The sequence below is a fragment of the Natator depressus genome, chromosome 2 (assembly GCF_965152275.1).
Source record: "Natator depressus isolate rNatDep1 chromosome 2, rNatDep2.hap1, whole genome shotgun sequence".
Lineage (NCBI taxonomy): Eukaryota > Metazoa > Chordata > Testudines > Cheloniidae > Natator > Natator depressus.
Genome location: NC_134235.1, coordinates 51101973 through 51124657, shown reverse-complemented (window position 1 = coordinate 51124657; position 22685 = coordinate 51101973). Strand labels below are relative to the sequence as shown.

At 46.0% G+C, this 22685-nt stretch overlaps 1 protein-coding gene across 4 annotated transcripts in view; it reads right to left on the bottom strand.

The window, feature by feature from the left end:
- The window catches only part of LOC141981353 (uncharacterized), a 51591-nt gene extending 29254 nt beyond the window's left edge, over window positions 1-22337 (bottom strand). For 2 of the 4 annotated variants that reach the window (XM_074943037.1, XM_074943034.1), the window contains exons 1-4: window positions 22174-22337; window positions 20733-20796; window positions 12732-12821; window positions 9781-9859 (exon numbers count right to left, since the gene is read on the bottom strand). In XM_074943037.1, coding sequence (XP_074799138.1) covers window positions 9781-9859; window positions 12732-12821; window positions 20733-20796; window positions 22174-22183 — 243 coding nt within the window. In that variant the 5' untranslated portion in view covers window positions 22184-22337. Of the gene's footprint in view, window positions 1-9780; window positions 9862-12731; window positions 12822-20732; window positions 20797-22173 lie in introns of those variants that run through there. The other 2 variants (XM_074943036.1, XM_074943038.1) reach the window with 2 other exon arrangements.
- Window positions 22338-22685: the final 348 nt, after the last annotated feature.

Genomic DNA, 22685 nt, shown 5'->3' with positions numbered 1-22685 from the left:
TGTGGACAAATTAGAGAAAGTCCAGAGAAGAGCAACAAAAATGAGTAAAGGTCTAGAAAACATGAACTATGAGGGAAGATTGAAAAAATTGGGTTTGTTCAGTCTGAAGAAGAGAAGACTGAGAGGGGACATAAGTTTTCAAGTACATAAAAGGTTGTTACAAGAGGGAAGGAGGTAAATTACTCTTGTTAACCTCTGAGGATAGGACAAGAAGCAATTGGCTTCAATTGCAGCAAGGCCAGTTTAGGTTGTACTTTAGGAGAAACTTCCTAATAGGGCTGTCAAGCGATTAAAAAAATTAATCTTGATTAATCGCACTGTTAAACAATAATAGAATACCATTTATTTAAATATTTTTGGATGTTTTCTACATTTCCAAATATATTGATTTCAGTTACAACACAGAATACAAAGTGTACAGTGCTCACTTTATATTTATTTTTGCTTACAAGTATTTGCACTGTAAAAATACAAAAGAAATAGTATTTTTCAACTCACCTAATGCAAGTACTGTAGTGCAATCTCGTTATCATGAAAGCTGAACTTACAAATATAGAATTATGTACAAAAAACAGCATTCAAAAATAGAACAACGTAAAATTGCAGATCCACTCAGTCATCCTCCTTGTTCAGCCAATGGCTCAGACAAACAAGTTGTTTAGATTTGCAGGAGATAATGCTGCCCACTTCTTGTTTACAATGTCGCCTGAAAGTGAGAACAGGTGTTCTCATGGCACTGTTGCAGCCGGCATCACAAGATATTTACGTGCCAGATGTGCTAAAGATTCATATGTCCCTTCATGCTTCAACCACCTTTCCAGGGGACATGCACCCATGCTGATGATGGGTTCTGCTTGAGAACCATCCAAAGCAGTGCAGACCGATGCATGTTCATTTTCATCATCTGAGTCAGATGCCACCAGCGGAAGGTTGATTTTCTTTTTTGGTAGTTTGGGTTCTGTAGTTTCTGCATCAGAGCATTGCTCTTTTAAGACTTCTGAAAGCATGCTCCCTACTTCATCCTTCTCAGACTTTGGAAGGCACTTCAGATTCTTAAATCTTGGGTTGAGTGCTGTAGTTATTTTTACAAATCTCACATTGTTACTTTCCTTGCGTTTTGTCAAATCTGCAGAGAAAGTGTTCTTAAAATGAACACAACATGTGCTGGGTCATCTGAGACTGCCATAATATGAAATATATGGCAAAATGCAGGTAAAACCAAGCATGGGATGTACAATTCTACCCCAAAGAGTTCAGTCACAAATTTAATTAATGCATTATTTTTTTAACAAGCCTCATCAGCATGGAAGCATGTGCTCTGGAATGGTGGCGAAAGCATGAGGGGGCATATGAAGGTTTAGCCTATCTGGCATGTAAATACCTTGCAATGCTGGCTACAAAAGTGCCATGCAAATGCCTGTTTTCACTTTCTGGTGACCTTGTAAATAAAAAAAGGACAGCATTATCTCCTGTAAATGTAAACAAACTTGTTTGTCTTAGCGATTGGCTGAACAGGAAGTAGGACTGAGTGGACTTGTAGGCTCTGAAGTTTTACATTGTTTTGTTTTTGAGTGCAGTTATGTAAAAAAATAATCTACATTTGTCAGTTGCACTTTCAGGACAAAGAGATTGCACTACAGTACTTGTATGAGATGAATGGAAAAATACTATTTCTTCTGTTTATCATTTTTACAGTGCAAATATTTGTAATCAAAATATACACTTTGATTTCAATTACAACACAGAATAAAACATATATATGAAAATGTAGAAAAACATCCAAAATATTTAATATATTTCAATGGTTTGTTTAACCATGCGATTAAAACAGCGATTAATGACGATTAATTTTTTTGAGGTAATCACCTGAGTTAACTGCGATTAATCAACAGCCCTACTTCCTAACTGTCAGGGTGGTTAAGCACTGGAATAAATTGCCTAAGGAGGTTGTGGAATCTCCATCATTGGAGATTTTTAAGAGCAGGATAGACTAACACCTGTCAAGGATGGTCTGGATAATACTTAGTCCTGCCATGAGTGCAAGGGACTGGACTAGGTGACCTCTCAAGGTCCCTTCCAGTCATACAATTCTATGAAATAAACCTGTTTTATTCTTTAATTTAAACTAATCCAGTCTTGTCAATTGTTTGGGTAACTTAATTTAAGGTAGCAGTCTGTTGTATGTTAATCCCCTAAGAGGAACAATACACCTAATATAGCTAGACTATCTAGGAGTGGGCTGGACAGTGCAAACCACACATTTTTGGGGGGGAAATCCAGGACTCAGAGTGTGTTTTGGGGTCACCTTCCAGGTAGTAATCAAGGCTGCTGAAAGCCAGAGTGAGACTGGTGTTTGCTGACAGTAGGTGGGGTCAGAGCTGTTGGATCAGGACTGTGGCTATACACGGACACTCAGGGTATGACCTGCATGCTGGTAGGCTGTTTGTGAGGAACCCAGATTGGGAGCTACAGCAGCAAAGCATTGTGAGGCACCCCAGGTTGCACGGCAGAGATGACACAGCTCCTCACTGCTCTGGATTGCACCCCAGAATGTCATAGATGGGATCAACCTTTAGATTCAGTGTGGACAGGGGCATGGTTAAAAAATTCACTGGAAAAAGTTCATCGGCAGAGAGGACATTGTAGTAGAAAGAGAGAGCCTGAGACATAGGGCCTGGTATAAGAGGCCTGCTGTAAAGCCTAAGGCCTGAACTAAAGTCACAGCCCCTGCTGATATAAAACAAAGTTAGCAGGAGTCAGGCTATGAGAAAAAGTCTGGCCCTGTTACAAAACATGCCTACTTGCAAATTCACTGAACTTGGCAAGAACAGGGCTGGTATTGCAACAACATAAACACTCCTAAGAAGTGCTAGGCTGTCATAAATATAAAGGGAAGGGTAAACACCTTTAAATCCCTCCTGGCCAGAGGAAAAACCCTTTCACCTGTAAAGGGTTAAGAAGCTAAGATAACCTCGCTGGCACCTGACCAAAATGACCAATGAGGAGACAAGATACTTTCAAAGTTGGAGGAACAAAGGGTTCTCTCTGTCTGTGTGATGGTTTTGCTAGGACCAGAGCAGGAATGCAGGTCAGAACTCCTGTAAAGAGTTAGTATGCAATCTAGTTAGATATGCGTTAGATTCTGTTTTGTTTAAATGGCTGATAAAATAAGTTGTGCTGAATGGAATGTATATTCCTGTTTTTGTGTCTTTTTGTACTTAAGGTTTTGCCTAGAGGGATTCTCTGTGTTTTGAATCTGATTACCCTGGAAGGTATTTATCATCCTGATTTTACAGAGGTGATTCTTTTACTTTTTCTTTAATTAAAATTCTCTTTTAAGAACCTGATTGCTTTTTCATTGTTCTTAAGATCCAAGGGTTTGGGTCTGTGTTCACCTGTGCAAATTGGTGAGGATTTTTATCAAGTCTTCCCCAGGAAAGGGGGTGTAGTGCTTGGGGGGATATTTTAGGGGGGAGACATTTCCAAGTGGGCACTTCCCCTGTTCTTTGTGTAACACTTTGGTGGTGGCAGCGTTTAACCTAAGCTGGTAAGAATAAGCTTATGGGGTCTTTCATGCAGGTCCGCACATCTGTACCCTAGAGTTCAGAGTGGGGAAGGCACAGGACATTTGTGTACACACATTCCAGGAGGATTGTGCTAGAACACCCCAATACCAAGTTATGGTATAAACACACTCCCAGAAGATGATACAGGGACACACTGACCTGTCCTAAAGATAAGGTCAGGATGATAGTAAGATGGATAGTGATGTTTTGAGTGAACTAAAGTGTACAGTGTAAAGGGTGATAACTAACCACATCGGGGCAATATGTAACTTGCTTGTATCAGTCTATAAAAGAGGGGTCACAGAGGGTGTGTCTCTCTCTGGCCGAGGGGGAGCAGAAAGTCCATTCTCATGGGCATACATGTGTAAGCAGTCAGGATGAGCTCTACCTTGACATCTGCTGGTGAGTTGTGGCGGGTTGTGGAAAAGAACTTCAGGGGCTGATCTCATTTGCATAGGCACACCCACCCCGCCTAGGTGTCACTTTGGCTGCTGTGGGATCCCCAGTTTCTCTGTTATTGGGGCAGGAAGAATAAAGTGTTAAATTTTCCCGATTATGTGAATCAAGGACAGTGGAACTGTACTTGGCTTTTTGTTATGATGGAGGGACTTGCCATCAACTAAGTAGCACTCGCTAGGCAAGGGACATGGGTTCCAAAGCTCAGTGAATAGAGAGAGGCTGGAGACAGATGTTTGTACCTTGTGGTATGGGCCCTTTCTAAGGGCCTTAAATGCCCACTGCACCTTCTCTTTTCATAGAATAGAAGGGTTGGAAGGGACCTCAGGAGGTTATCTAGTCCAACCCCCGCTCAAAGCAGGACCAATCCCCAACTAAATCTGCCCCAGCCCAGAGCCCTCTCCTGCATCCCAAATCCCTCAACCCTGGCCTTATCCCAGAGCCCACACTCCCAGCCAGAGCCCTCATCCCCTCCTGCACCCGAACCCCCTGCCCCAGCCTGGTGAAAGTGAGTGAGGGTGACCAATCCCCAACTAAATCTTTCTTCACTGTGTAATAGCAGAGCTAATTTTGATTCTACTAGGAGTCTGGTTACAGATTGCAGAGCTGAATTCACTTTGGGCCCATGGTGCACCAGCACTCGGGCTCCCCTACTGTGAGCTGAAATCACTGAGTACTGTGTTAAGTAGTAGGGGACCTGAAGCTATATGGGTGAGCGGCTCGCGGGCTGGCTACCGGAGAGGAGCAGCTGGCGGAGCGGAGCAGCAGGTGGTGAAGGCTGTAGCAGAAACTCTGTAGATGAACTTTTGGACTCTGGACTCACCAAGGACAGAGACAGAGACTTTTGGGTTGCTGGACTTTGGGGTTGTTGGGACTTTGGGGGACTTTTGAGTTGCTGGACTCAAGAACCAAAGGGAAAGGACATGACCCAATTTGCTTGAGGTGGGTTTTGCTCATGGGTTGTGTTATGAATCCTGTTGGTGGTGTTTCCCCAACATAATGCCACATTGTTTCTCTCTGTTATTAAAAGGCTTTTGCTACACTCAGACTCTGTGCTTGCGAGAGGGGAAGTATTGCCTCTTAGAGGCACACCAGGGGTGGTGGTATATATTTGTCCCAGGTCACTGGGTCGGGGCTCGAGCCGGTTTTGCATTGTGTTATTGGAATGGAACCCCTAGATACTGAACCCTGCCTTTGTTGCTGCCAACTCTGACCGGCAGAAGGGTTACACATGTATTGAGTAAAAAGAAAAGGAGTACTTGTGGCACCTTAGAGACTAACAAATTTATTTGAGCATAAGCTTTCGTGAACTACAGCTCACTTCATCGGATGCATTCAGTGGAAAATACAGTGGGGAGATTTATATACACAGAGAACATGAAACAATGGGTGTTACCATACACACTGTAACCAGAGTGATCACTTAAGGTGAGCTATTACCAGCAGGAGAGCGGGGGGCAGAGGGGGGAACCTTTTGTAGTGATAATCAAGGTGGGCCATTTCCAGCAGTTGACAAGAATGTCTGAGGAACAGTGGGGAGTGGGGGGGGGGGATAAACATGGGGAAATAGTTTTACTTTGTGTAATGACCCATCCACTCCCAGTCTCTATTCAAGCCTAAGTTAATTGTATCCAGTTTGCAAATTAATTCCAATTCAGCAGTCTCTCGTTGGACTCTATTTTTGAAGTTTTTTTGTTGAAGTATTGTCACTTTTAGGTCTGTAATCGAGTGACCAGAGAGATTGAAGTATGCTCCAACTGGTTTTTTAATGTTATTATTCTTGACGTCTGATTTGTGTCCATTTATTCTTTTACGCAGAGACTGTCCAGTTTGATCAATGTACTTGGCAGAGGGGCATTGCTGGCACATGATGGCATATATCACATTGGTAGATGTGCAGGTGAACAAGCCTCTGATAGTGTGGCTGATGTGATTAGGCCCTATGATGGTGTCCCCTGAATAGATATGTGGACACAGTTGGCAACGGGCTTAGTTGCAAGGATAGGTTCCTGGGTTAGTGGTTCTGTTGTGTGGTTGCTTGTGAGTATTTGCTTCAGGTTGGGGGGCTGTCTGTAAGCAAGGACTGGCCTGTCTCCCAAGATCTGTGAGAGTGATGGGTCATCCTTCAGGATAGGTTGTAGATCCTTGATGATGTGTTGGAGAGGTTTTAGTTGGGGGCTGAAGGTGACGGCTAGTGGCGTTCTGTTATTTTCTTTGTTAGGCCTGTGCTGTAGTAGGTGACTTCTGGTACTCTTCTGGCTCTGTCAATCTGTTTCTTCACTTCAGCAGGTGGGTATTGTAGTTGTAAGAATGCTTGATAGAGATCTTGTAGGTGTTTGTCTCTGTCTGAGGGGTTGGAGCAAATGCGGTTGTATCGTAGAGCTTGGCTGTAGACAATGGATCGTGTGGTGTGATCTGGATGAAAGCTGGAGGCATGTAGGTAGGAATAGCGGTCAGTAAGGTTTCCGGTATAGGGTGGTGTTTATGTGACCATCGCTTCTTAGCACCGTAGTGTCCAGGAAGTGGATCTCTTGTGTGGACTGGTCCAGGCTGAGGTTGATGGTGGGATGGAAATTGTTGAAATCATGGTGGAATTCCTGCAGGGCTTCTTTTCCATGGGTCCAGATGATGAAGATGTCATCAATGTAGCACAAGTAGAGTAGGGGCATTAGGGGACAACAGCTGAGGAAACGTTGTTCTAAGTCAGCCGTAAAAATGTTGGCATTCTGTGGGGCCATGCGGGTACCCATAGCAGTGACATCATAATCAAAAAGGCTGACAAAGGAGGTGCTGTCGTCATCATGAATAGGTCGGAATATGAACAAGAGGCTGCTAGGCAGCTCTCTAATACCACTTTCTACAAGCCATTACCCTCTGATCCCACTGAGGATTACCAAAAGAAACTACAGCATTTGCTCAAGAAACTCCCTGAAAAAGCACAAGAACAAATCCGCACAGACACACCCCTGGAACTCCGAACTGGGGTATTCTATCTGCTACCCAAGATCCATAAACCTGGAAATCCTGGACGCCCCATTATCTCAGGCATTGACAGCCTGACAGCAGGATTGTCTGGCTATGTAGACTCCCTCCTTTTCTTTTTGCGAATACAGACTAACACGGCTGCTACTCTGAAACATGTACTGAGTGTACCTGTAGCATGTATAGGGCACTAATACCGTGCTTTGTAGGTAATAAACCTGGCCAAGTGCCTTTGCCACTGACCCGACTCCGGTCTTCTTGGGCAGTTCCATCAAAGTATGCTATCTGGCCAGAGCTAATGCAGCATGCAGAGAGAAAACACACACACACACACACACAGCCAACAGCTGACAAAAGACACTAGGCTGTTGAGCAGGAACATAGCGGTTGCCAACTTTCTGATCGCACAAAATCAAACACCCCTGCCCCGAGGCCCTGCTCCTTTCTGAGGCCCCGCCCCCGCTCACTCCATTCCTCCTCCGTCCGTCGCTTGCTCTCCCTCACCCTCACTCACTTTCACCAGGCTGGGGCAGGGGGTTGGGGGGATGAGGGCTCTGGCTGGGAGTGTGGGCTCTGGGATAAGGCCAGGGATAAGGGGTTGGGATGTGGGAGAGGGATCTGGGCTGGGGCTGATGGTTGGGGTGCGGGGGTTGGGGGTTATGGGCTCTGGCCTGGAGATGTGGGCTACAGGTGGGGCCAGAAATGAGGGGGCTCAGGGTGTAGAAGAGGGCTCTGGGCTGGGGTAGGGGGTGGGGATTTGGGCTCCGGCTGGGGGTATGGTCTCTGGGATGGGGCTGAGAGGTTTGGGGGGCAGGAGGGGGCTCTGGGCTGGGGATGAGGGGTTTGCAGTGTGGGAGGGGTGTGGGCTCTGGCTTGGGGTGTAGGCTCTGGTGTGGGGCTGGGGATGAGGGGCTTAGGGTGCAAGAGAGGGCTCCAGACTGGGGCTGAGGAGTTCGGAGTGTGGGAGGGGGTCCGGGCTCTGGCTGGGGGTATGGGCTCTGGGGTGGGGCCAGCAATGAGGGCTTTGGGGTGCAGGCGGGAGCTCTGGGCTGGGGCAGGGCATTGGGGTGAGGGAGGGGATGAGGGTTCCGGCTGTGGGGGTGGGCTGGGGATGAGGGACTTGGGGTGCAGGAGGGGGCTTAGGGCTGGGGCAGGGGGTTAGGGTATGTGGGGGGTGCAGGCTCCAGGAGGGAGTTTGGGTGTGGAAAGGGACTCTGGGTTGGGGCAGGGGGTTGGGGTGCGGGAGGGGGTGCGGGGTCCTGGCACTTCCCACGGCTCCCAGGAAGTGGCCATCAGGTCCCTGCGCCCCTAGGCGTATGGACGGCCAGGGAGGCTTCGCGTGCTGCCATTGCATCTGCAGGCACTGCCCCCACAGTTCCCATTGGTCATGGTTCCCAGCCAATGGGAGCTGCAGAGTTGTCACTAGGGGTGGGGGAAGTGCACAGAGCTTCCCTGGCCGCCCATGAACCTAGGGGCCACAGGGACCCAGCAGCCGCTTCTGGGAGCCGCGTGGAGCCAGGAGAGGCAGGGAGTCTGCCTTAGCCCCTCCCCCCACTGCGCTGCCTACTGGAGCGGCCAGGGTGCCTTTTCGAGCTGGTGTTCTGGTCAAAAACCAGACGCCTGGCAACCCTAGCTCAGGTACCACAGTGACAGAGGATCTGGGCATAGGTATTTTTCAGCAAGTTCCTGAATCCTGCACGGGTCCTTTATATATCTGCATATGAAAACAAGGACAAAAGCCACTCTTTAGGTGCTCAGGAAATGTCTGCCCCTATTTAAATGCCACTGATGAAGGTATGGGGACTAATGTACCCAAGTTACAGCTGTTTAGGTGCTAGGTGATGCTAGGTTTTTAGCTGTAGTTGATACAGCTCTTGAGTAGCACATGTAGGCCATACTCATCATTACATGGCTCCTGATTCCACCCCCTTTTCTGTTCTCTGTGGATGTCCTATACAGCATCTTGAATATTACAGCCTTCAGAGTCAATATAGAAGATTGTCCCCTGACTGGTAACAACATGCTTCCGTTTTGTAGTATAAACAAGACCTCTCTGTTTCATTCCTGAATCATGCCAAAGCATTGCACAAGTCAGAGCCATTGTCAAAACACAGTTAGGGGCCCATTTGCACAGCAAAATGGAACCATGCTGTAACAAGGTTTCTTCATGGAGTGAGTTGCTATAAGGGGCTGTCCAGGAATTATGTAACGTGTAAGGAGGTAGGTGAGCCCTTAATTCTGCATGTTTGTTTCAGTGTTACAAAGTATTCCAAAGGGTGGATTGGTCTTGAAAAATCACCAAAAAATGTGGTATATAATTTATGGACAGTCCCTAAATTTTTCCCCTTTGCACTTCAGAGGCGAGGAGGGAGTGAATTTTCCTAGTGTTTGGTCCAAGGGAGAGGATATTCAGCGCGTGCGCACTGGTGAGTATCTTTATTTTCAAATTCTTTATAGACTAGAACTTTTGTAACCAGAACTGTAGGAGCAATAACTACTAACAGTTCCAGAGTAAATAAGGCCTATTAAGCTGGAGAGATGTAAGATGTGTGACTTGAGGTGACTCTACTGCCTGGTCAAACTGGTTGTGTGTGAGGGTGTGTGTGTGTGAGCTAGCTAGGGAATGTACATTTAAAAGGAAATGGGGGGAGAGCTTGAGAGAGCAAGAGGCCAGCAGGAATGAAGAAGCAGATTAGTGTGCTGCATTCGGGTTGTATTTAAAAAGGAGATTTACTGAGTGGGAGTTAAAGAAATCTAGACAACATTAGAAAACTACCTTCATCTTCTGCAACACTTTTTCCGCTTGAGTGCTGATTTTTGGTTGAATACTGGTAGCCTTTTTAGCCTGCTCTCTTGTTTACAATGTATGGTTAAGGAACAATTTGCTCAGATGGGCAAAAGATCAGACTAATACAGTTTTATTATTTCCAACATTCATTTGGTAACTGGGAGCATATTAGTGGTGGTTTTCTCATTTTGTTGCTAAAATTACTACAATCAGAACAAAGAAAAGGAGTACTGGTGGCACCTTAGAGACTGACAAATTCATTTGAGCATAAGATTTCGTGAGCTACAGCTCACTTCATCGGATGCATGCAGATCAGATGTGTAGGCATCCCACTGTGCAACTCAGTCCCCAGTGCACAGTCCTTTGGGAAGTTTTGACAAAGTCCTTTGGCAATGCATGATGGGTACAAGCAAGGACTTTCTTTCCCAATTGGCAGATTACCATTGGAAATGTGGAAACGCCAGGGGTGAAAGTAGGCCGGTACGGCATACCGGTAAGAAGCCAGTACTGGTCTGTACGCAGCCGACGTTAAAGCGCTGCCCCTTTTGCTCCCCTCCGGGCCGCTGATGCTGGGGGGGAGGGGGCGGACAAAAGGAGCAGCTGCCCCAGGGCCGGCGATTTAAAAGGGCCCGGGGCTCCTGGCTGCCACTGCTGCTACTGTAAATCCCCTTGTGCCTGAGGTCCTGCCCCTTCTGGGGGCCTGGAGCCATGCCCCCATACCGGTAAGTGTTTAATATTACTTTCATCCCTGGGAAATGCTAATAGTAACCCTGGGGGACCCAGCCTACCCCTTGCTCCCCTGACTCATGAAGCTGTACACCAACCAGCTCAACAGCACTACATTCTTACTTCTGCTTGGGATTGCTTGTGCATGGTGCCACAGCACCTGCCATGATGAGCGTGGCCTTTCAGAGGTTGGGGAAATGAAGAGGGAAGTTCTCAGTTGCATGATTCTAGTAGTATAGGGCAATGGGACTGAATAGTGGCACCCTTTTCCACAGGAAGTGGGGATTTTAGCTGACATCTCACTCCCGAGGGTAACAGAAGCAGAGAGAGCACAGCTGCTGTTGGTGTCCCGAGCCGCCCAGGCTTATATGCATGGGCAGCCGGTATAACAGGCCAGGGCGCTGCTGCTGACCTGCCGCCAGACAACTGGGCCGCACCCCTTCCCCAACGCAGCGACGCAGAGAGCCAGCAGCCGGCTGACTGAGGAGGCTTGGCCGGGCGCTGGGGCCGGCGGCTTGAAGGGGGGGAGGGGGGAGGAACTGGCGCTTGGGGAGGCTGCCAGCTCGGCCCGGCGCTGGGGCCGGCCCGACTCTGGCAGTGCTGGGGCTGGCCTGGCGCTCGGGTGGGACCAGCAGTTCGGCCCACTGCTGGGGCCAGCCCAGCACTCGGGGTCGGGGGGGGAGAGGGCGGTGGCTTGGCCCGGCACTCGGGGGGTGGAGGGGCAGGTGGCTCGGCCCAGTGCTGGGGCTGGCCTGGCGCTGGGGCCAGCAGGTGCGGGCTCCTCTGGTCGGAGGGTGGGCCCTCAGGGCTTTTCCTTTTGGGGGGAGTTCAGGGCTCCAGTGTGGGGGGGCGGGGTCTTGGGTGGAAGGGGCGGGGCTTGCAGGCTAGCCTCCCCAAAGCAGGGGTTCACCTGCCACCCATGCCCATATGCTGCTCATCTGTGTACTGCAATGGTGCCTGCTGAAGTAACTGCTGAGTGGTGTGGGAAAGTGTCCTACTGTGGAGGAAGAAATAAGGCAGCCCTCCCTAGAAACTTTTGGCACAGGTTTGCAGACTACCTGACATGCAGCTCTTTGTAAAAGTGGCACACCTATGGCTCAGCAGTGGATCGATTGTTGGTCTCCTTGGCCTTCGAGTATGCCTGCTGCAGGTCCTCGGCTTTCATTTGGCACTGCTGCTGGTCCCTGTCATACCCCTTCTCCTGCATCCCCTGAGCAATCTGCTCATACATGTCTTGTCAGCATTTCTACAGCTGGTTCATAGCTGTGCCTGCACAGCCTCTTCTCCCCATAGGCACAGGAGATCCAATATCTCCTGTTTACTTCATGCAGGAGTGTGTCTGGAGTGTGTTGCTGACGGGATCAGCTGGCCAGTTGCACTCAACAATGGAGAGCTGCTAGATGTGCTCACCCTGCCAGGCAACCAGGAAAAGGAATTTAAAAAGTTTGCAGGGCTTTAAAACTGGGGGGAGGGGAGGGCCTTCCACTCTCTGTGACCCCTGGGCAGTGTAGTTCACTATGGTGACCAGAACAGGAGCATTGTGGGACAGCTGCTGGAGGACAGTGTGGGCTGACATAAGTAATGCAGTGTCTACAGAGGCACTCTATTCACCTAAGTACATCAACTACGGCTCTACGCTGCTTGGGGTGGTGGTGTTACTATGTTGGCATAACCGGGAGCTTCCAGACCAATTTAAGTGTAGCGACATGCACAGCTAGGTCAGTGTAAGCTGCCTTGCATCAGCCTGACTTTGTAGTGTAGACGAAGCCATAGTTTCCAAACAGGCAACTGAACTTTGTATCCAAGACAAAAGTTCAATCTGACATAGAGGTCGTCATGGTCTCTGCTGTACTCCGTCCCCAGTGGTGAGAAAGTCCTTTCCCTACAGAATTCAGTCTATTCTCAAACTAAGATAAGAGCATACCCATGAGACCTGCAGGGATCAAATGTATCCTCCCAAATAAGGGGACTCGCACACACATTCCAAACAAGGAAGAATCATCCATGGAGCCCCACACAAAAGGAATCCTCTTTGTGTCCTACAGTAAATTAAATGATTCAACTATGTTTTTTTTCTAGCAGGAGAATTAAGTACAGTTCCCCAAGTGCATGCTGCAACATTCTGTAATTCTTTATCAGGTGCAATATGGTATTCTGTCAGGGAAAATAAATAGCTTTTTAAATAATAAAGATTTGTTTTTTTTAAAGGATATAGAAATGATGTCTCAAGTTCCAGTAGGTAGACTTCTTTCTGTAGATTCTTTATGTACTCCGCCTCAATTGAACTCAGCGTGTCCATTTGTCTGCAGAGAGAGAAAGAAAAGCAAAGGTGAGGGTTTTTTTTACAAAGCATATTCCAATATACTCTAGAGCAGGGGTAGGCAACCTGCAGCCCACACGCGGCCGGTCAGGGTAATCTGCTGGCGGGCTGCAAGACAGTTTGTTGACATTGACCATCCGCAGGCATGGCTCCCCGCAGTTCGCCGTTCTCAGCCACTGGGAGCTGCGGGAAGAGGCCGCCGCTTGAAGGCCGCAGGTTGCCCACCACTGCTCTAGAGGCTATACCCACAGTGGCATCTGTTTGTCACTGCTCCTTTGAAAATCAACCTTAGCCCCTATGAAAGTAACTGTCTCATTTATGGAAGCTGGCAAATAAACCTGTTACAAAAAAGAGGAGGAAGATGAGGTGTCTAATCTTCTGCTTTTGTGCTACTGGTTCCTCTTACCAAGTAATGGGCCTTCAGATGGCAATACAATCAATGTCAAAAACTCCTTTGTGCCTATGTTTTGTTGTGGTTTAGTTTTTTAATAATTCTTGAGCCACTAGATGAAACAGATCTTACCTTTTGGTTTCAGCAAAGCCATAGTCTATTTTATCTTATCCTTAATACACAAGTTTGCAGTGGTTGGGACAGAAAAACTTGTGATGGGATCTGTATGAAAGTCCATATTTTCTACCTTTAGTTCTGACTTTAACATATATATATCAGAGCTTCAGGTTCTATACTGACTGCAACTTCCAGCCTTAGTTAACTTTTTGACTTTTTTATGACACTTCAATATTTATAGCATAAATCGAACATGTACTTCTGAGATCCATCTTTACTGATTTATTTTCCAACAAACATTTTCCCACCTTAGGTTAAAAAAAAAAATTAAAACTCCCCCTTCCTCCACTATCCAAATTCAAGAGCTGATTGGAACCAGCATGCAGGCCATTCACCTTTGCCTCAGGCTGAGGATGGTGTTTCCTCTTAGGATATGTCTACACTGTAATTAAAAACTTGTGCCTCGCCTTTGCCGACTGATTGGGCTCCCACCTCGGCAGGGACTAGAGCCTGGGACATCTTCACCACAATTAAACAGCTCTGAGAGCTCGAGCCCTGTGAGCCTGAGTCAGCAGGCATGGGCTAGTCAAGGGTGTCTAATTGCAGTATAGTCATAAGGGCCAATTCAAGTTTATCTCCATCCTTCAGCAACCTGGAGTTCCCACACTTCTCAGATGGCAGTTTACAGACAGCAGGAGCTCAACCAATCAATGCCATAGATGGGAGGGGGGAGGGGTTGGTTTGAAGAAAATAAAATCCATGATATATGTTAAGCTGCTTCCTCTGCTTGGTTTTTGTAGGTCTCTTATTTCATGCCTTTCAAAAGCTATGACAGAGTCATGGGCCACATCTGGCGTTAATAGTTTGAATGCTGTGCTAAGTATTCAATGCTATTTGCAAATTGTGACCTCCAGGACAGGGTGTTCTCTCAGCTGTGCTCATTCTTCTGAATCACTCCACTCTAGTCTCATCTTCTTGCCCTCCCCCTCTCCCTCCCCCGCCCACAAGGGTTGTTCTGGCAGCTGTCTCTCAACCTCTTGGGACTTCTCCACCTACCATTTCACACTATTGATGGCCCCTGTGTCTATCTAGCCACCACATCTGCAGCTTGAACAACGAGCCACCACTTTACAGCTGCACAATAGCACTACAAGCAGAGCCTTGGGTGGGAGGGAGGAAGGTTACTTCATGTATCTTTTGTACCCTCCTTCCTCTTGGATTCTGGGCTGCTGTGGGGGCTGGGATAGGTACGATCATGTGTTTTAGCAGCTCCTGAGCTGCTCTTATTTACAGCAGGGCTGCAAAGCAGCCCAGAAATCCCTGTAACATTCAGCACTATGCAGATACACCCCTGCGTACTCCTTACACTGCAACAGGGGGGCCATTTATGACAGCCCTGCATAGCTGCCAACATAGGGAAATTCTCCACAGGACAGTTGTGGCCCCTGTATGGCCCTGAAGCCTCCATAATCTGGCCCTAAAACTTTATTTGCTAAATAGCTGAGGGCCCTAGGCTCCAGTCCGCTGAGTGAAGGGGATACAAACATGCAGCTGCAGGTGTGGAAGAGTGTAAAAGTTCCTAGCAGAGCCAGGCTAGCAAGGGGTGGGAGAGACTAGAGTGCTGCAGAGTAGTGGGAAGGCTTTGTGTACATGGCTCCCCCACACTTCACAGGGCCTAAACTCCTTCCTTGTGAGGGGATATTCAACAGGAGGTTCTGCCAGAGCTTCTAAGGCCCCCTCTTGCATGTTTCTCCAGTGGAGAGAGTGAAGTAGTCCAATAGAGCATTAAAAGTATTCCTGGCTCATTGTGTTAATTCCACTGTATTATTAAAAATGAAAGAATATTAAAAAACATTTGTCATTATGCTTATGTTAGGCACTGAAAAGGAACAAATCCATCTCTATTGTTTCTAGCCAGTTTTAGTATTTATACCCTATCACAATTTTCTGATGGGTGGGCTGGGCTGAAAACACCACAGAGAATGGATTAGCTTAAAGAAACACTATTTCCCTTGGATTTTAAATCACGGAAACATTTCTACTGCTCTGAAGTATTGTAAAGTGATACAAAAGTGAAATCTGAGGCCTTCAAATGAAGCTCTTCTCTTTTATCCCCCTTTTAAGGCGTGGAAAGGTGTTAGCAATGTTAACTATAATAATTCAAGTTACCCAGAAACAGCTTGAATTTCAAGCTTCCTTAAAAAGAAAAATTCTAGTTTTGTGATCGTAGGCTATGGGGAGAAGTGATTCATTTCAAAAACATAAACTCCTCACAACCCTGGGTACTCCTGCGGAGTCTCTCACACATCTGTAGACAAACACATCATCAGTGCTCACAATGCAATATCATTTTCCTTATGACTCTGCTGCATGACATATGCCTTCCTCTCCTACGCTTTCTTCTACTGGATTTCCTATGGCTGGAAATTAAAGAGACCAGGTGGGTGAGGTAATATCTTTTATTTCAGTGGTTTTCAAACTGGGGTACGCATACCCCTAGGGGTACACAAGCTCTCATCAGGGAGTACGTGAGAAAAATCCTGTAATGACGGACAAGGCACTTTAGTAAGACCTGGCAATCTAATCATAGATATATTATAACTATCTCAGCTGGGGGTATGTGGTAGACTACATTATTTGGAAAGGGGTAGGCAGCCTAAAAAGTTTGAAAACCACTGTTTTATTGGACCAACTTCTGTTGGTGAGAGAGACAAACTTTCTAGCTTGCACAGAGCTCTTGTTCAGGTCTGGGAAACGTACTCAGAGCATCACAGCTAAATACAAGGTAAAACTGATTGTTTAGCATAAGGAGTTAACACATATTCATATCAAGGGACCATTCAAGGTGAAATGGCCCATTAAGACTTTTCCAGTCATAGGGCGTAAAGGAGAAAAATATGGCTGGAAATCTCATTCTGAGCAAAGATGGAGTTTTTCAAAAGCGTCTAAGGGTATGTCTTCACTATCAATGTTAAAGCACTGCCGGGCTGTGTAGTCATGGCACCAGCACTGGGAGCACTGTAAAACAGTGCTAGGAGCATTGTAAAAAAACAGCACTGTAAAAAAACCACCCCCACGAGGGGAGTAGCTACCAGCACTGGGAGCACAGCTGCCAGTGCTGGTGCACTGTCTACACTGCCACTTTACAGGGCTGAAACTTTCTCACTCAGAGCTGTGAAAAAACACACACCTGAGCGAGAAAGTTTCAGCACTGTAAAGTGGCAGTGTAGACAAGGCCTAAGAGAGTTAGGACATGTCTACACTTGCCATTTCAAGTGGAAAAAGTCCCTTTTTTGCACAAAAACCATGGGAAAGTCTACACTTACCAATAACTTTATGCGGTGACACTCAGAAGTTTCACTGCAAAAAGAAAACCACATCCATAAGAGGCGTACAGCTCTTATTGGTGATGCTTCTGTGGTGATGTGCAAGTAAAGACACGTTCTTTGTGTTTACACAGCTTTTAGCCTCCTGAGGATATCCCATAGGGCCTAGGTATATAGTATATAGTTCTGTGGTGACCTGGAATTCTCTTTTTGATGTCTCCAACTCAAGAAATATTTCCAACACACCTCTGAACAGCATACTAACCCACAGAGACCTTCCTACCAACACTACAAAAAGAAGGATTCTGGGTGGACTCCTCCTGAAGGTCAAAACAACAGACTGGACTTCTACATAGAGTGCTTTCGTCGACGTCCACGGGCTGAAATTGTGGAAAAGCGGCATCACTTGCCCCATAACCTCAGCCATGCAGAACACAATGCCATCCACAGCCTCAGAAACAACTCTGACATCATAATCAAAAGGGCTGACAAAGGAGGTGCTGTCGTCATCATGAACAGGTTGGAATATGAACAAGAGGCTGCTAGGCAGCTCTCCAACACCACATTCTACAAGCCATTACCCTCTGATCCCACAGAGGGTTACCAAAAGAAACTACACCATCTGCTCAAGAAACTCTGTGAAAAAGCTCAGGAACAAATCCGCACGGACACACCCCTAGAACCCCGACCAGGGGTATTCTATCTGCTACCCAAGATCCATAAACCTGCAAATCCTGGACACCCCATCATCTCAGGCATTGGCACCCTGACAGCAGGATTGTCTGGCTATGCAGACTCCCTCCTCAGGCCCTACACTACCAGCACTCCTAGCTATCTTTGAGACACCACTGACTTCTTGAGGAAACTACAATCCATTGGTGATCTTCCTGAAAACACCATCCTAGCCACTATGGATGTAGAAGCTCTCTACACCAACATTCCACACAAAGATGGACTACCAGCCGTTAGGAACAGTATCCCTGATAATGTCATGGCAAACCTGGTGGCTGAACTTTGTTACTTTGTCCTCACCCATAACTATTTCACATTTGGGGACAATGTATACCTTCAAATCAGTGGCACTGCTATGGGTACCCGCATGGCCCCACAGTATGCCAACATTTTTATGGCTGACTTAGAACAACGCTTACTCAGCTCTCGTCCCCTAATGCCCCTACTCTACTTGCCCCTACTCTACATTGATGACATCTTCATCATCTGGACCCATGGAAAAGAAGCCCTTGAGGAATTCCACCATGATTTCAACAATTTCCATCCCACCATCAACCTCAGCCTGGACCAGTCCACACAAGAGATCCACTTCCTGGACACTACGGTGCTAAGAAGTGATGGTCACATAAACACTACCCTATACCGGAAACCTACTGACCACTATTCCTACCTACATGCCTCCAGCTTTCATCAAGACCACACCACACGATCCATTGTCTACAGCCAAGCTCTACGATACAACCACATTTGCTCCAATCCCTCAGACAGAGACAAACACCTACAAGATCTCTATCAAGCATTCTTACAACTACAATACCCACCTGCTGAAGTGAAGAAACAGACTGACAGAGCCAGAAGATTAGCCAGAAGTCACCTACTACAGCACAGGCCCAACAAAGAAAATAACAGAATGCCACTAGCCATCACCTTCAGCCCCCAACTAAAACCTCTCCAACACATCATCAAGGATCTACAACCTATCCTGAAGGACGACCCATCACTCTCACAGATCTTGGGAGACAGACCAGTCCTTGCTTACAGACAGCCCCCCAACCTGAAGCAAATACTCACCAGCAACCACACACCACACAACAGAACCACTAACCCAGGAACCTATTCTTCCAACAAAGCCCGTTGCCAACTGTGTCCACATATCTATTCAGGGGACACCATCATAGGACCTAATCACATCAACCACACTATCAGAGGCTCGTTCACCTGCACATACCAATGTGATATGTGCCAGCAATGCCCCTCTGCTATGTACATTGGCCAAACCAGACAATCTCTGCGTAAAAGAATAAATGGACACAAATCAGGCGTCAGGAATTATAACATTCAAAAACCAGTTGGAGAACACTTCAATCTCTCTGGTTACTCGATTACAGACCTAATAGTTGCAATTCTTCAACAAAAAAACTTCAAAAACAGACTCCAACGAGAGACTGCTGAATTGGAATTAATTTGCAAACTGGACACCATTACATTAGGCTTGAATAGAGACTGGGAGTAGATGTGTCATTACACAAAGTAAAACTATTCCCCAATGTTTATTTCTCCTCCCCCCACCTATTGTTCCTCACACGTTTTTGTCAACTGCTGGAAATGGCCCACCTTGATTATCACTACAAAAGTTTTTTTTTTTCTCTCCTGCTGGTAATAGCTCACCTTACCTGATCACTCTCGTTACAGAGTGTATGGTAACACCCATTGTTTCAGGTTCTCTGTGTATATAAAATCTCCCCACTGTATTTTCCACTGCATGCATCTGATGAAGTGAGCTGTAGCTCACGAAAGCTTATGCTCAATAAATTTGTTAGTCTCTAAGGTGCCACAAGTACTCCTTTTCTTAGTGCCTAGGTGAGCACTCTAGCCAGCAGCTCTGCTGCTCTGATGCCAGGTAAACAGACATCCACTCCTCCCCCTGTAAAGCCCTGGGAACTTTGAAACTCCCCTTTGTGTTTTCTTGGCAAGTGCTCACTTATCTGGCCAGGTGACAATTCCTGCTCCCGTTCCCGTATTTGGAGCAATGCTGAACTACTGGAGCTGATCAGTGTCTGGGGAGAGGAGGCTGTGCAGGCACCCAGGATGTCCTGCGATCACCCCCCTCCCTTCCCACAAGACCCATTTTCAAACTGGAGAGAGCAGCTCTGTGGGATGGCTGCTCTAGAGCCCTGCGAAGTGCTGCTAATGTAAACACTCTCTGACACCTAAGGAATTAAGTGAGTACACAAACCAGCGCTTTATTTTCACTGGTTCCCTATCACTGGTGAAACTTATAGTCCCAAAAACTCTGCAAGTGTAGACATACCCTTAAGAACCAAACTCCCATTGACTTTCCCTTCAGCATATTTTAAAGTCCTACCCCCCACTCTCATCTTAAAAAACCCCAAAACATTTCTTCCATGAGCCTTATCTCACCTATTCTCTTCCATCAAGGAGGGTTAGGCCAGGCAGGTCTACAAAAACACAGCAGAGGCACCGCTGTAGCACTTCAGTGAAGATGCTACTACGCCAATGGGAGGAGCTTTTCCTGTCAGCATAGTTAATCCACCTCCGTGAGAGGCAGTAGCTATTGCATGGAAGAAGCTCTCCTGCCAGCATAGTGCTGTCTACATTGGGGGTTAGGTTGGTATAACTGCATTACTTGGGAGGTGTGTATTTTTCACACCTCTGAGTGACATAGTTATACCAATGTAAGTTTATAGTGTAGACCTGGCCTTAGAAAAATAAGGAGGGAGGGAAAAAAAGCTTAACATCCTTACTCTGGCCCCGATCCAGCAAAGCACTTAAGCAAGTGAATAGTCCTACTGAATCAACTGGAATTAATCATATTTAAAATTAAGCATATGCTTAAATGCCTTGTTAAATCAGGGCCAGAGTGTTCAGCATGTTGCAAAAAATCAAACTGTTAGTCTGTAACTTGTTTCCTAATTTGTATACCACCTCCTTCTCCTGTACATTGTCTTAGACTGCAAGTTCTTTGAGACAAGGACTCTGTGACATTTGTCTATACTACAAGGCACTTAGCACACTTTTGAGACTATACAAATAATAACTTTTCTGTTAAACAAGGAACACCAAGAGGATTCTAATCTTCACATATACCAGGAAAGCAATTTTAAAAGGTAGTTTAATTTGGGGGGAAGAGTTGCTAGTAGCTTTACAGTAACCAAATGGTCTGACAAATCTATACAAGTAAAGAGCCAATTGGGCTCCAGCAGTAGGTAACGTGCATATATAGTCAGACTATAATACAGTGCTAAATATCTTTTTGAAACAAAGTAACAGAAATCCCTAAGGGAAGTTATACTGCTGTTCTACTCACTTGAAACTAGGTGCCAGGTTGCGTGCGTGAGTCATTTTTGAAGCAGAGAATTTCTTTGACTTTTCTGGAATTAGAAATGACACAGTACACTCAGTTAAGCACACACTAGGAATATATCATTGATGCGGATACTTAATTGACATGATCTTTAAAATTCAAAGGTCTGATGCACACTTTCAACTTTCCTAATGTTTAGATGCATCTTGAAGTGTTAAATTCTGCTCACCTTGTTTATGGGTCTAATTCTACTGATTTCAATATCGTGATAGGATTATGCACATGAACAAAGTGAGCAGAATTGGGCTAACATTCTCTCTCCTCGCCCTGTGGGGTTTTTTGGTCTTATATTTGACTATGCTGTGTTATATTAAAATAATATACATCTTTAGGTTTCTAAACTCTTTTTTTACTTTGATGGCAGTTTTGACTCACTCTATTGTCTCTCTCTCACAGATGTTCAGAAATAAGATTATCTTTAATTGTGATTAATACCAAGCACTAAATGTTTTGCATGAAATTCACATATTTTATTAAAAAAAGAGACACAGTTTGAGGTGGCTTTGTATATCAATTTGCATTTAGAGATGAAAATATCCTAAAAATCAATCAGCCTAAATATTTCTAATGCACACTCCAATTCACATGCATAGGAAAGTGAAACGTTAAGTAGTCATGCTTGAGTTTCCACTTTTGGAAGTTTGTCCAATGAAGTAAAATCCTGCCACTCAATGGGGTGACATGGATTTTGTTTTAGCACATCACAACCCAATTTCCCCACAGGATTATGTTTTTCAAGCTTCAGAACTGATTCCAGAGCTGGTCCCACAAATACTGCTGGTGACGCATGGAATCTCCCTGAGGAAATCAATATAATGTTGGAAATAACAGGACAGATGGCAGCCTTAGGTTGAGTGATCCATGTGTTGAAGTTAATTAATTTAAGGGCAAGTTACGGCTGTCCTTAGTCCATACTGGGTCAAAATTCCCTGCGTGGTGAAGGATTTCAGGATTTGATCCTCAGGGCTGAATTTGGGTTGTGCAGGATGAATGTCACTGATGAATTGGGCCATCAGTCAATAAAGTGCTTTGGGATCCTTCCAGATGAAAGGTGCAATATAAATATAGGTAATTATTGTCATTCCTCCTTCCTCCCTTTCCCCACACTGTCTGTCCTGCTTCTTTACTAATAACATAGATTCTAGCTGTCTGGGGCCTCAGGTCTGATTCAGTTGGAAGCATTTTTATTCTATGCCACAGCTCATTTTTGTCTCAAAATAAAGTAAAATGACCCTCTGGTCTCCTTTGCAACTTGCCGCCACCAGAGCAGGATCTTCATTACAATCTAGTCCCAAGGGCAGTCCTCTCCCAGTTCCCCCCAGCACTGACAGCACACTGGTCATTCACACACAAGCAGACAGCATTGCTGGGCTTCAGGACTTACCAGGCTGCATCTCCTACATGTATTGTTCAGAAGAAGGAACAGCGCAGAAGAATAACAGCCTAAATGCCTTGGGAGGTTGGAAACTCTTGCTGTCTGTGCCCAGCCCTGTTTGCCAGCCTTGCTGCTGCTATAGAAACCATTTATCAGCGCAGACTCCTTTCTGCAGAGAGGGCTGGTGCTGCACTACACTGGCCACTGGGGGCTCAGTTTACTCAATCTAAAGGGCCCTAGGATTTTTGAAGGGTGTAGGTGGCTGCTGGGAAGGATTGGGGCAGAAAAAAATATTATTGTTCCCCTTTAACTGGGGATGCAATTGATCAGATGGGACAGTAAAATAGAATTAATAAGAAAATTAAAAATAGGAAGATTGTGGAGAAAATCAGCCACCAAAGGAGTATCCAAACTCCTACATCATACAGTTTTATGCTTTTCCATCCGTGGTTGTCTTTGAGTGGGGAAGCTATGTGGTAAACTAGGTAAAGCTTGGCAGCCTGATGAGGCTACTGCAGTAT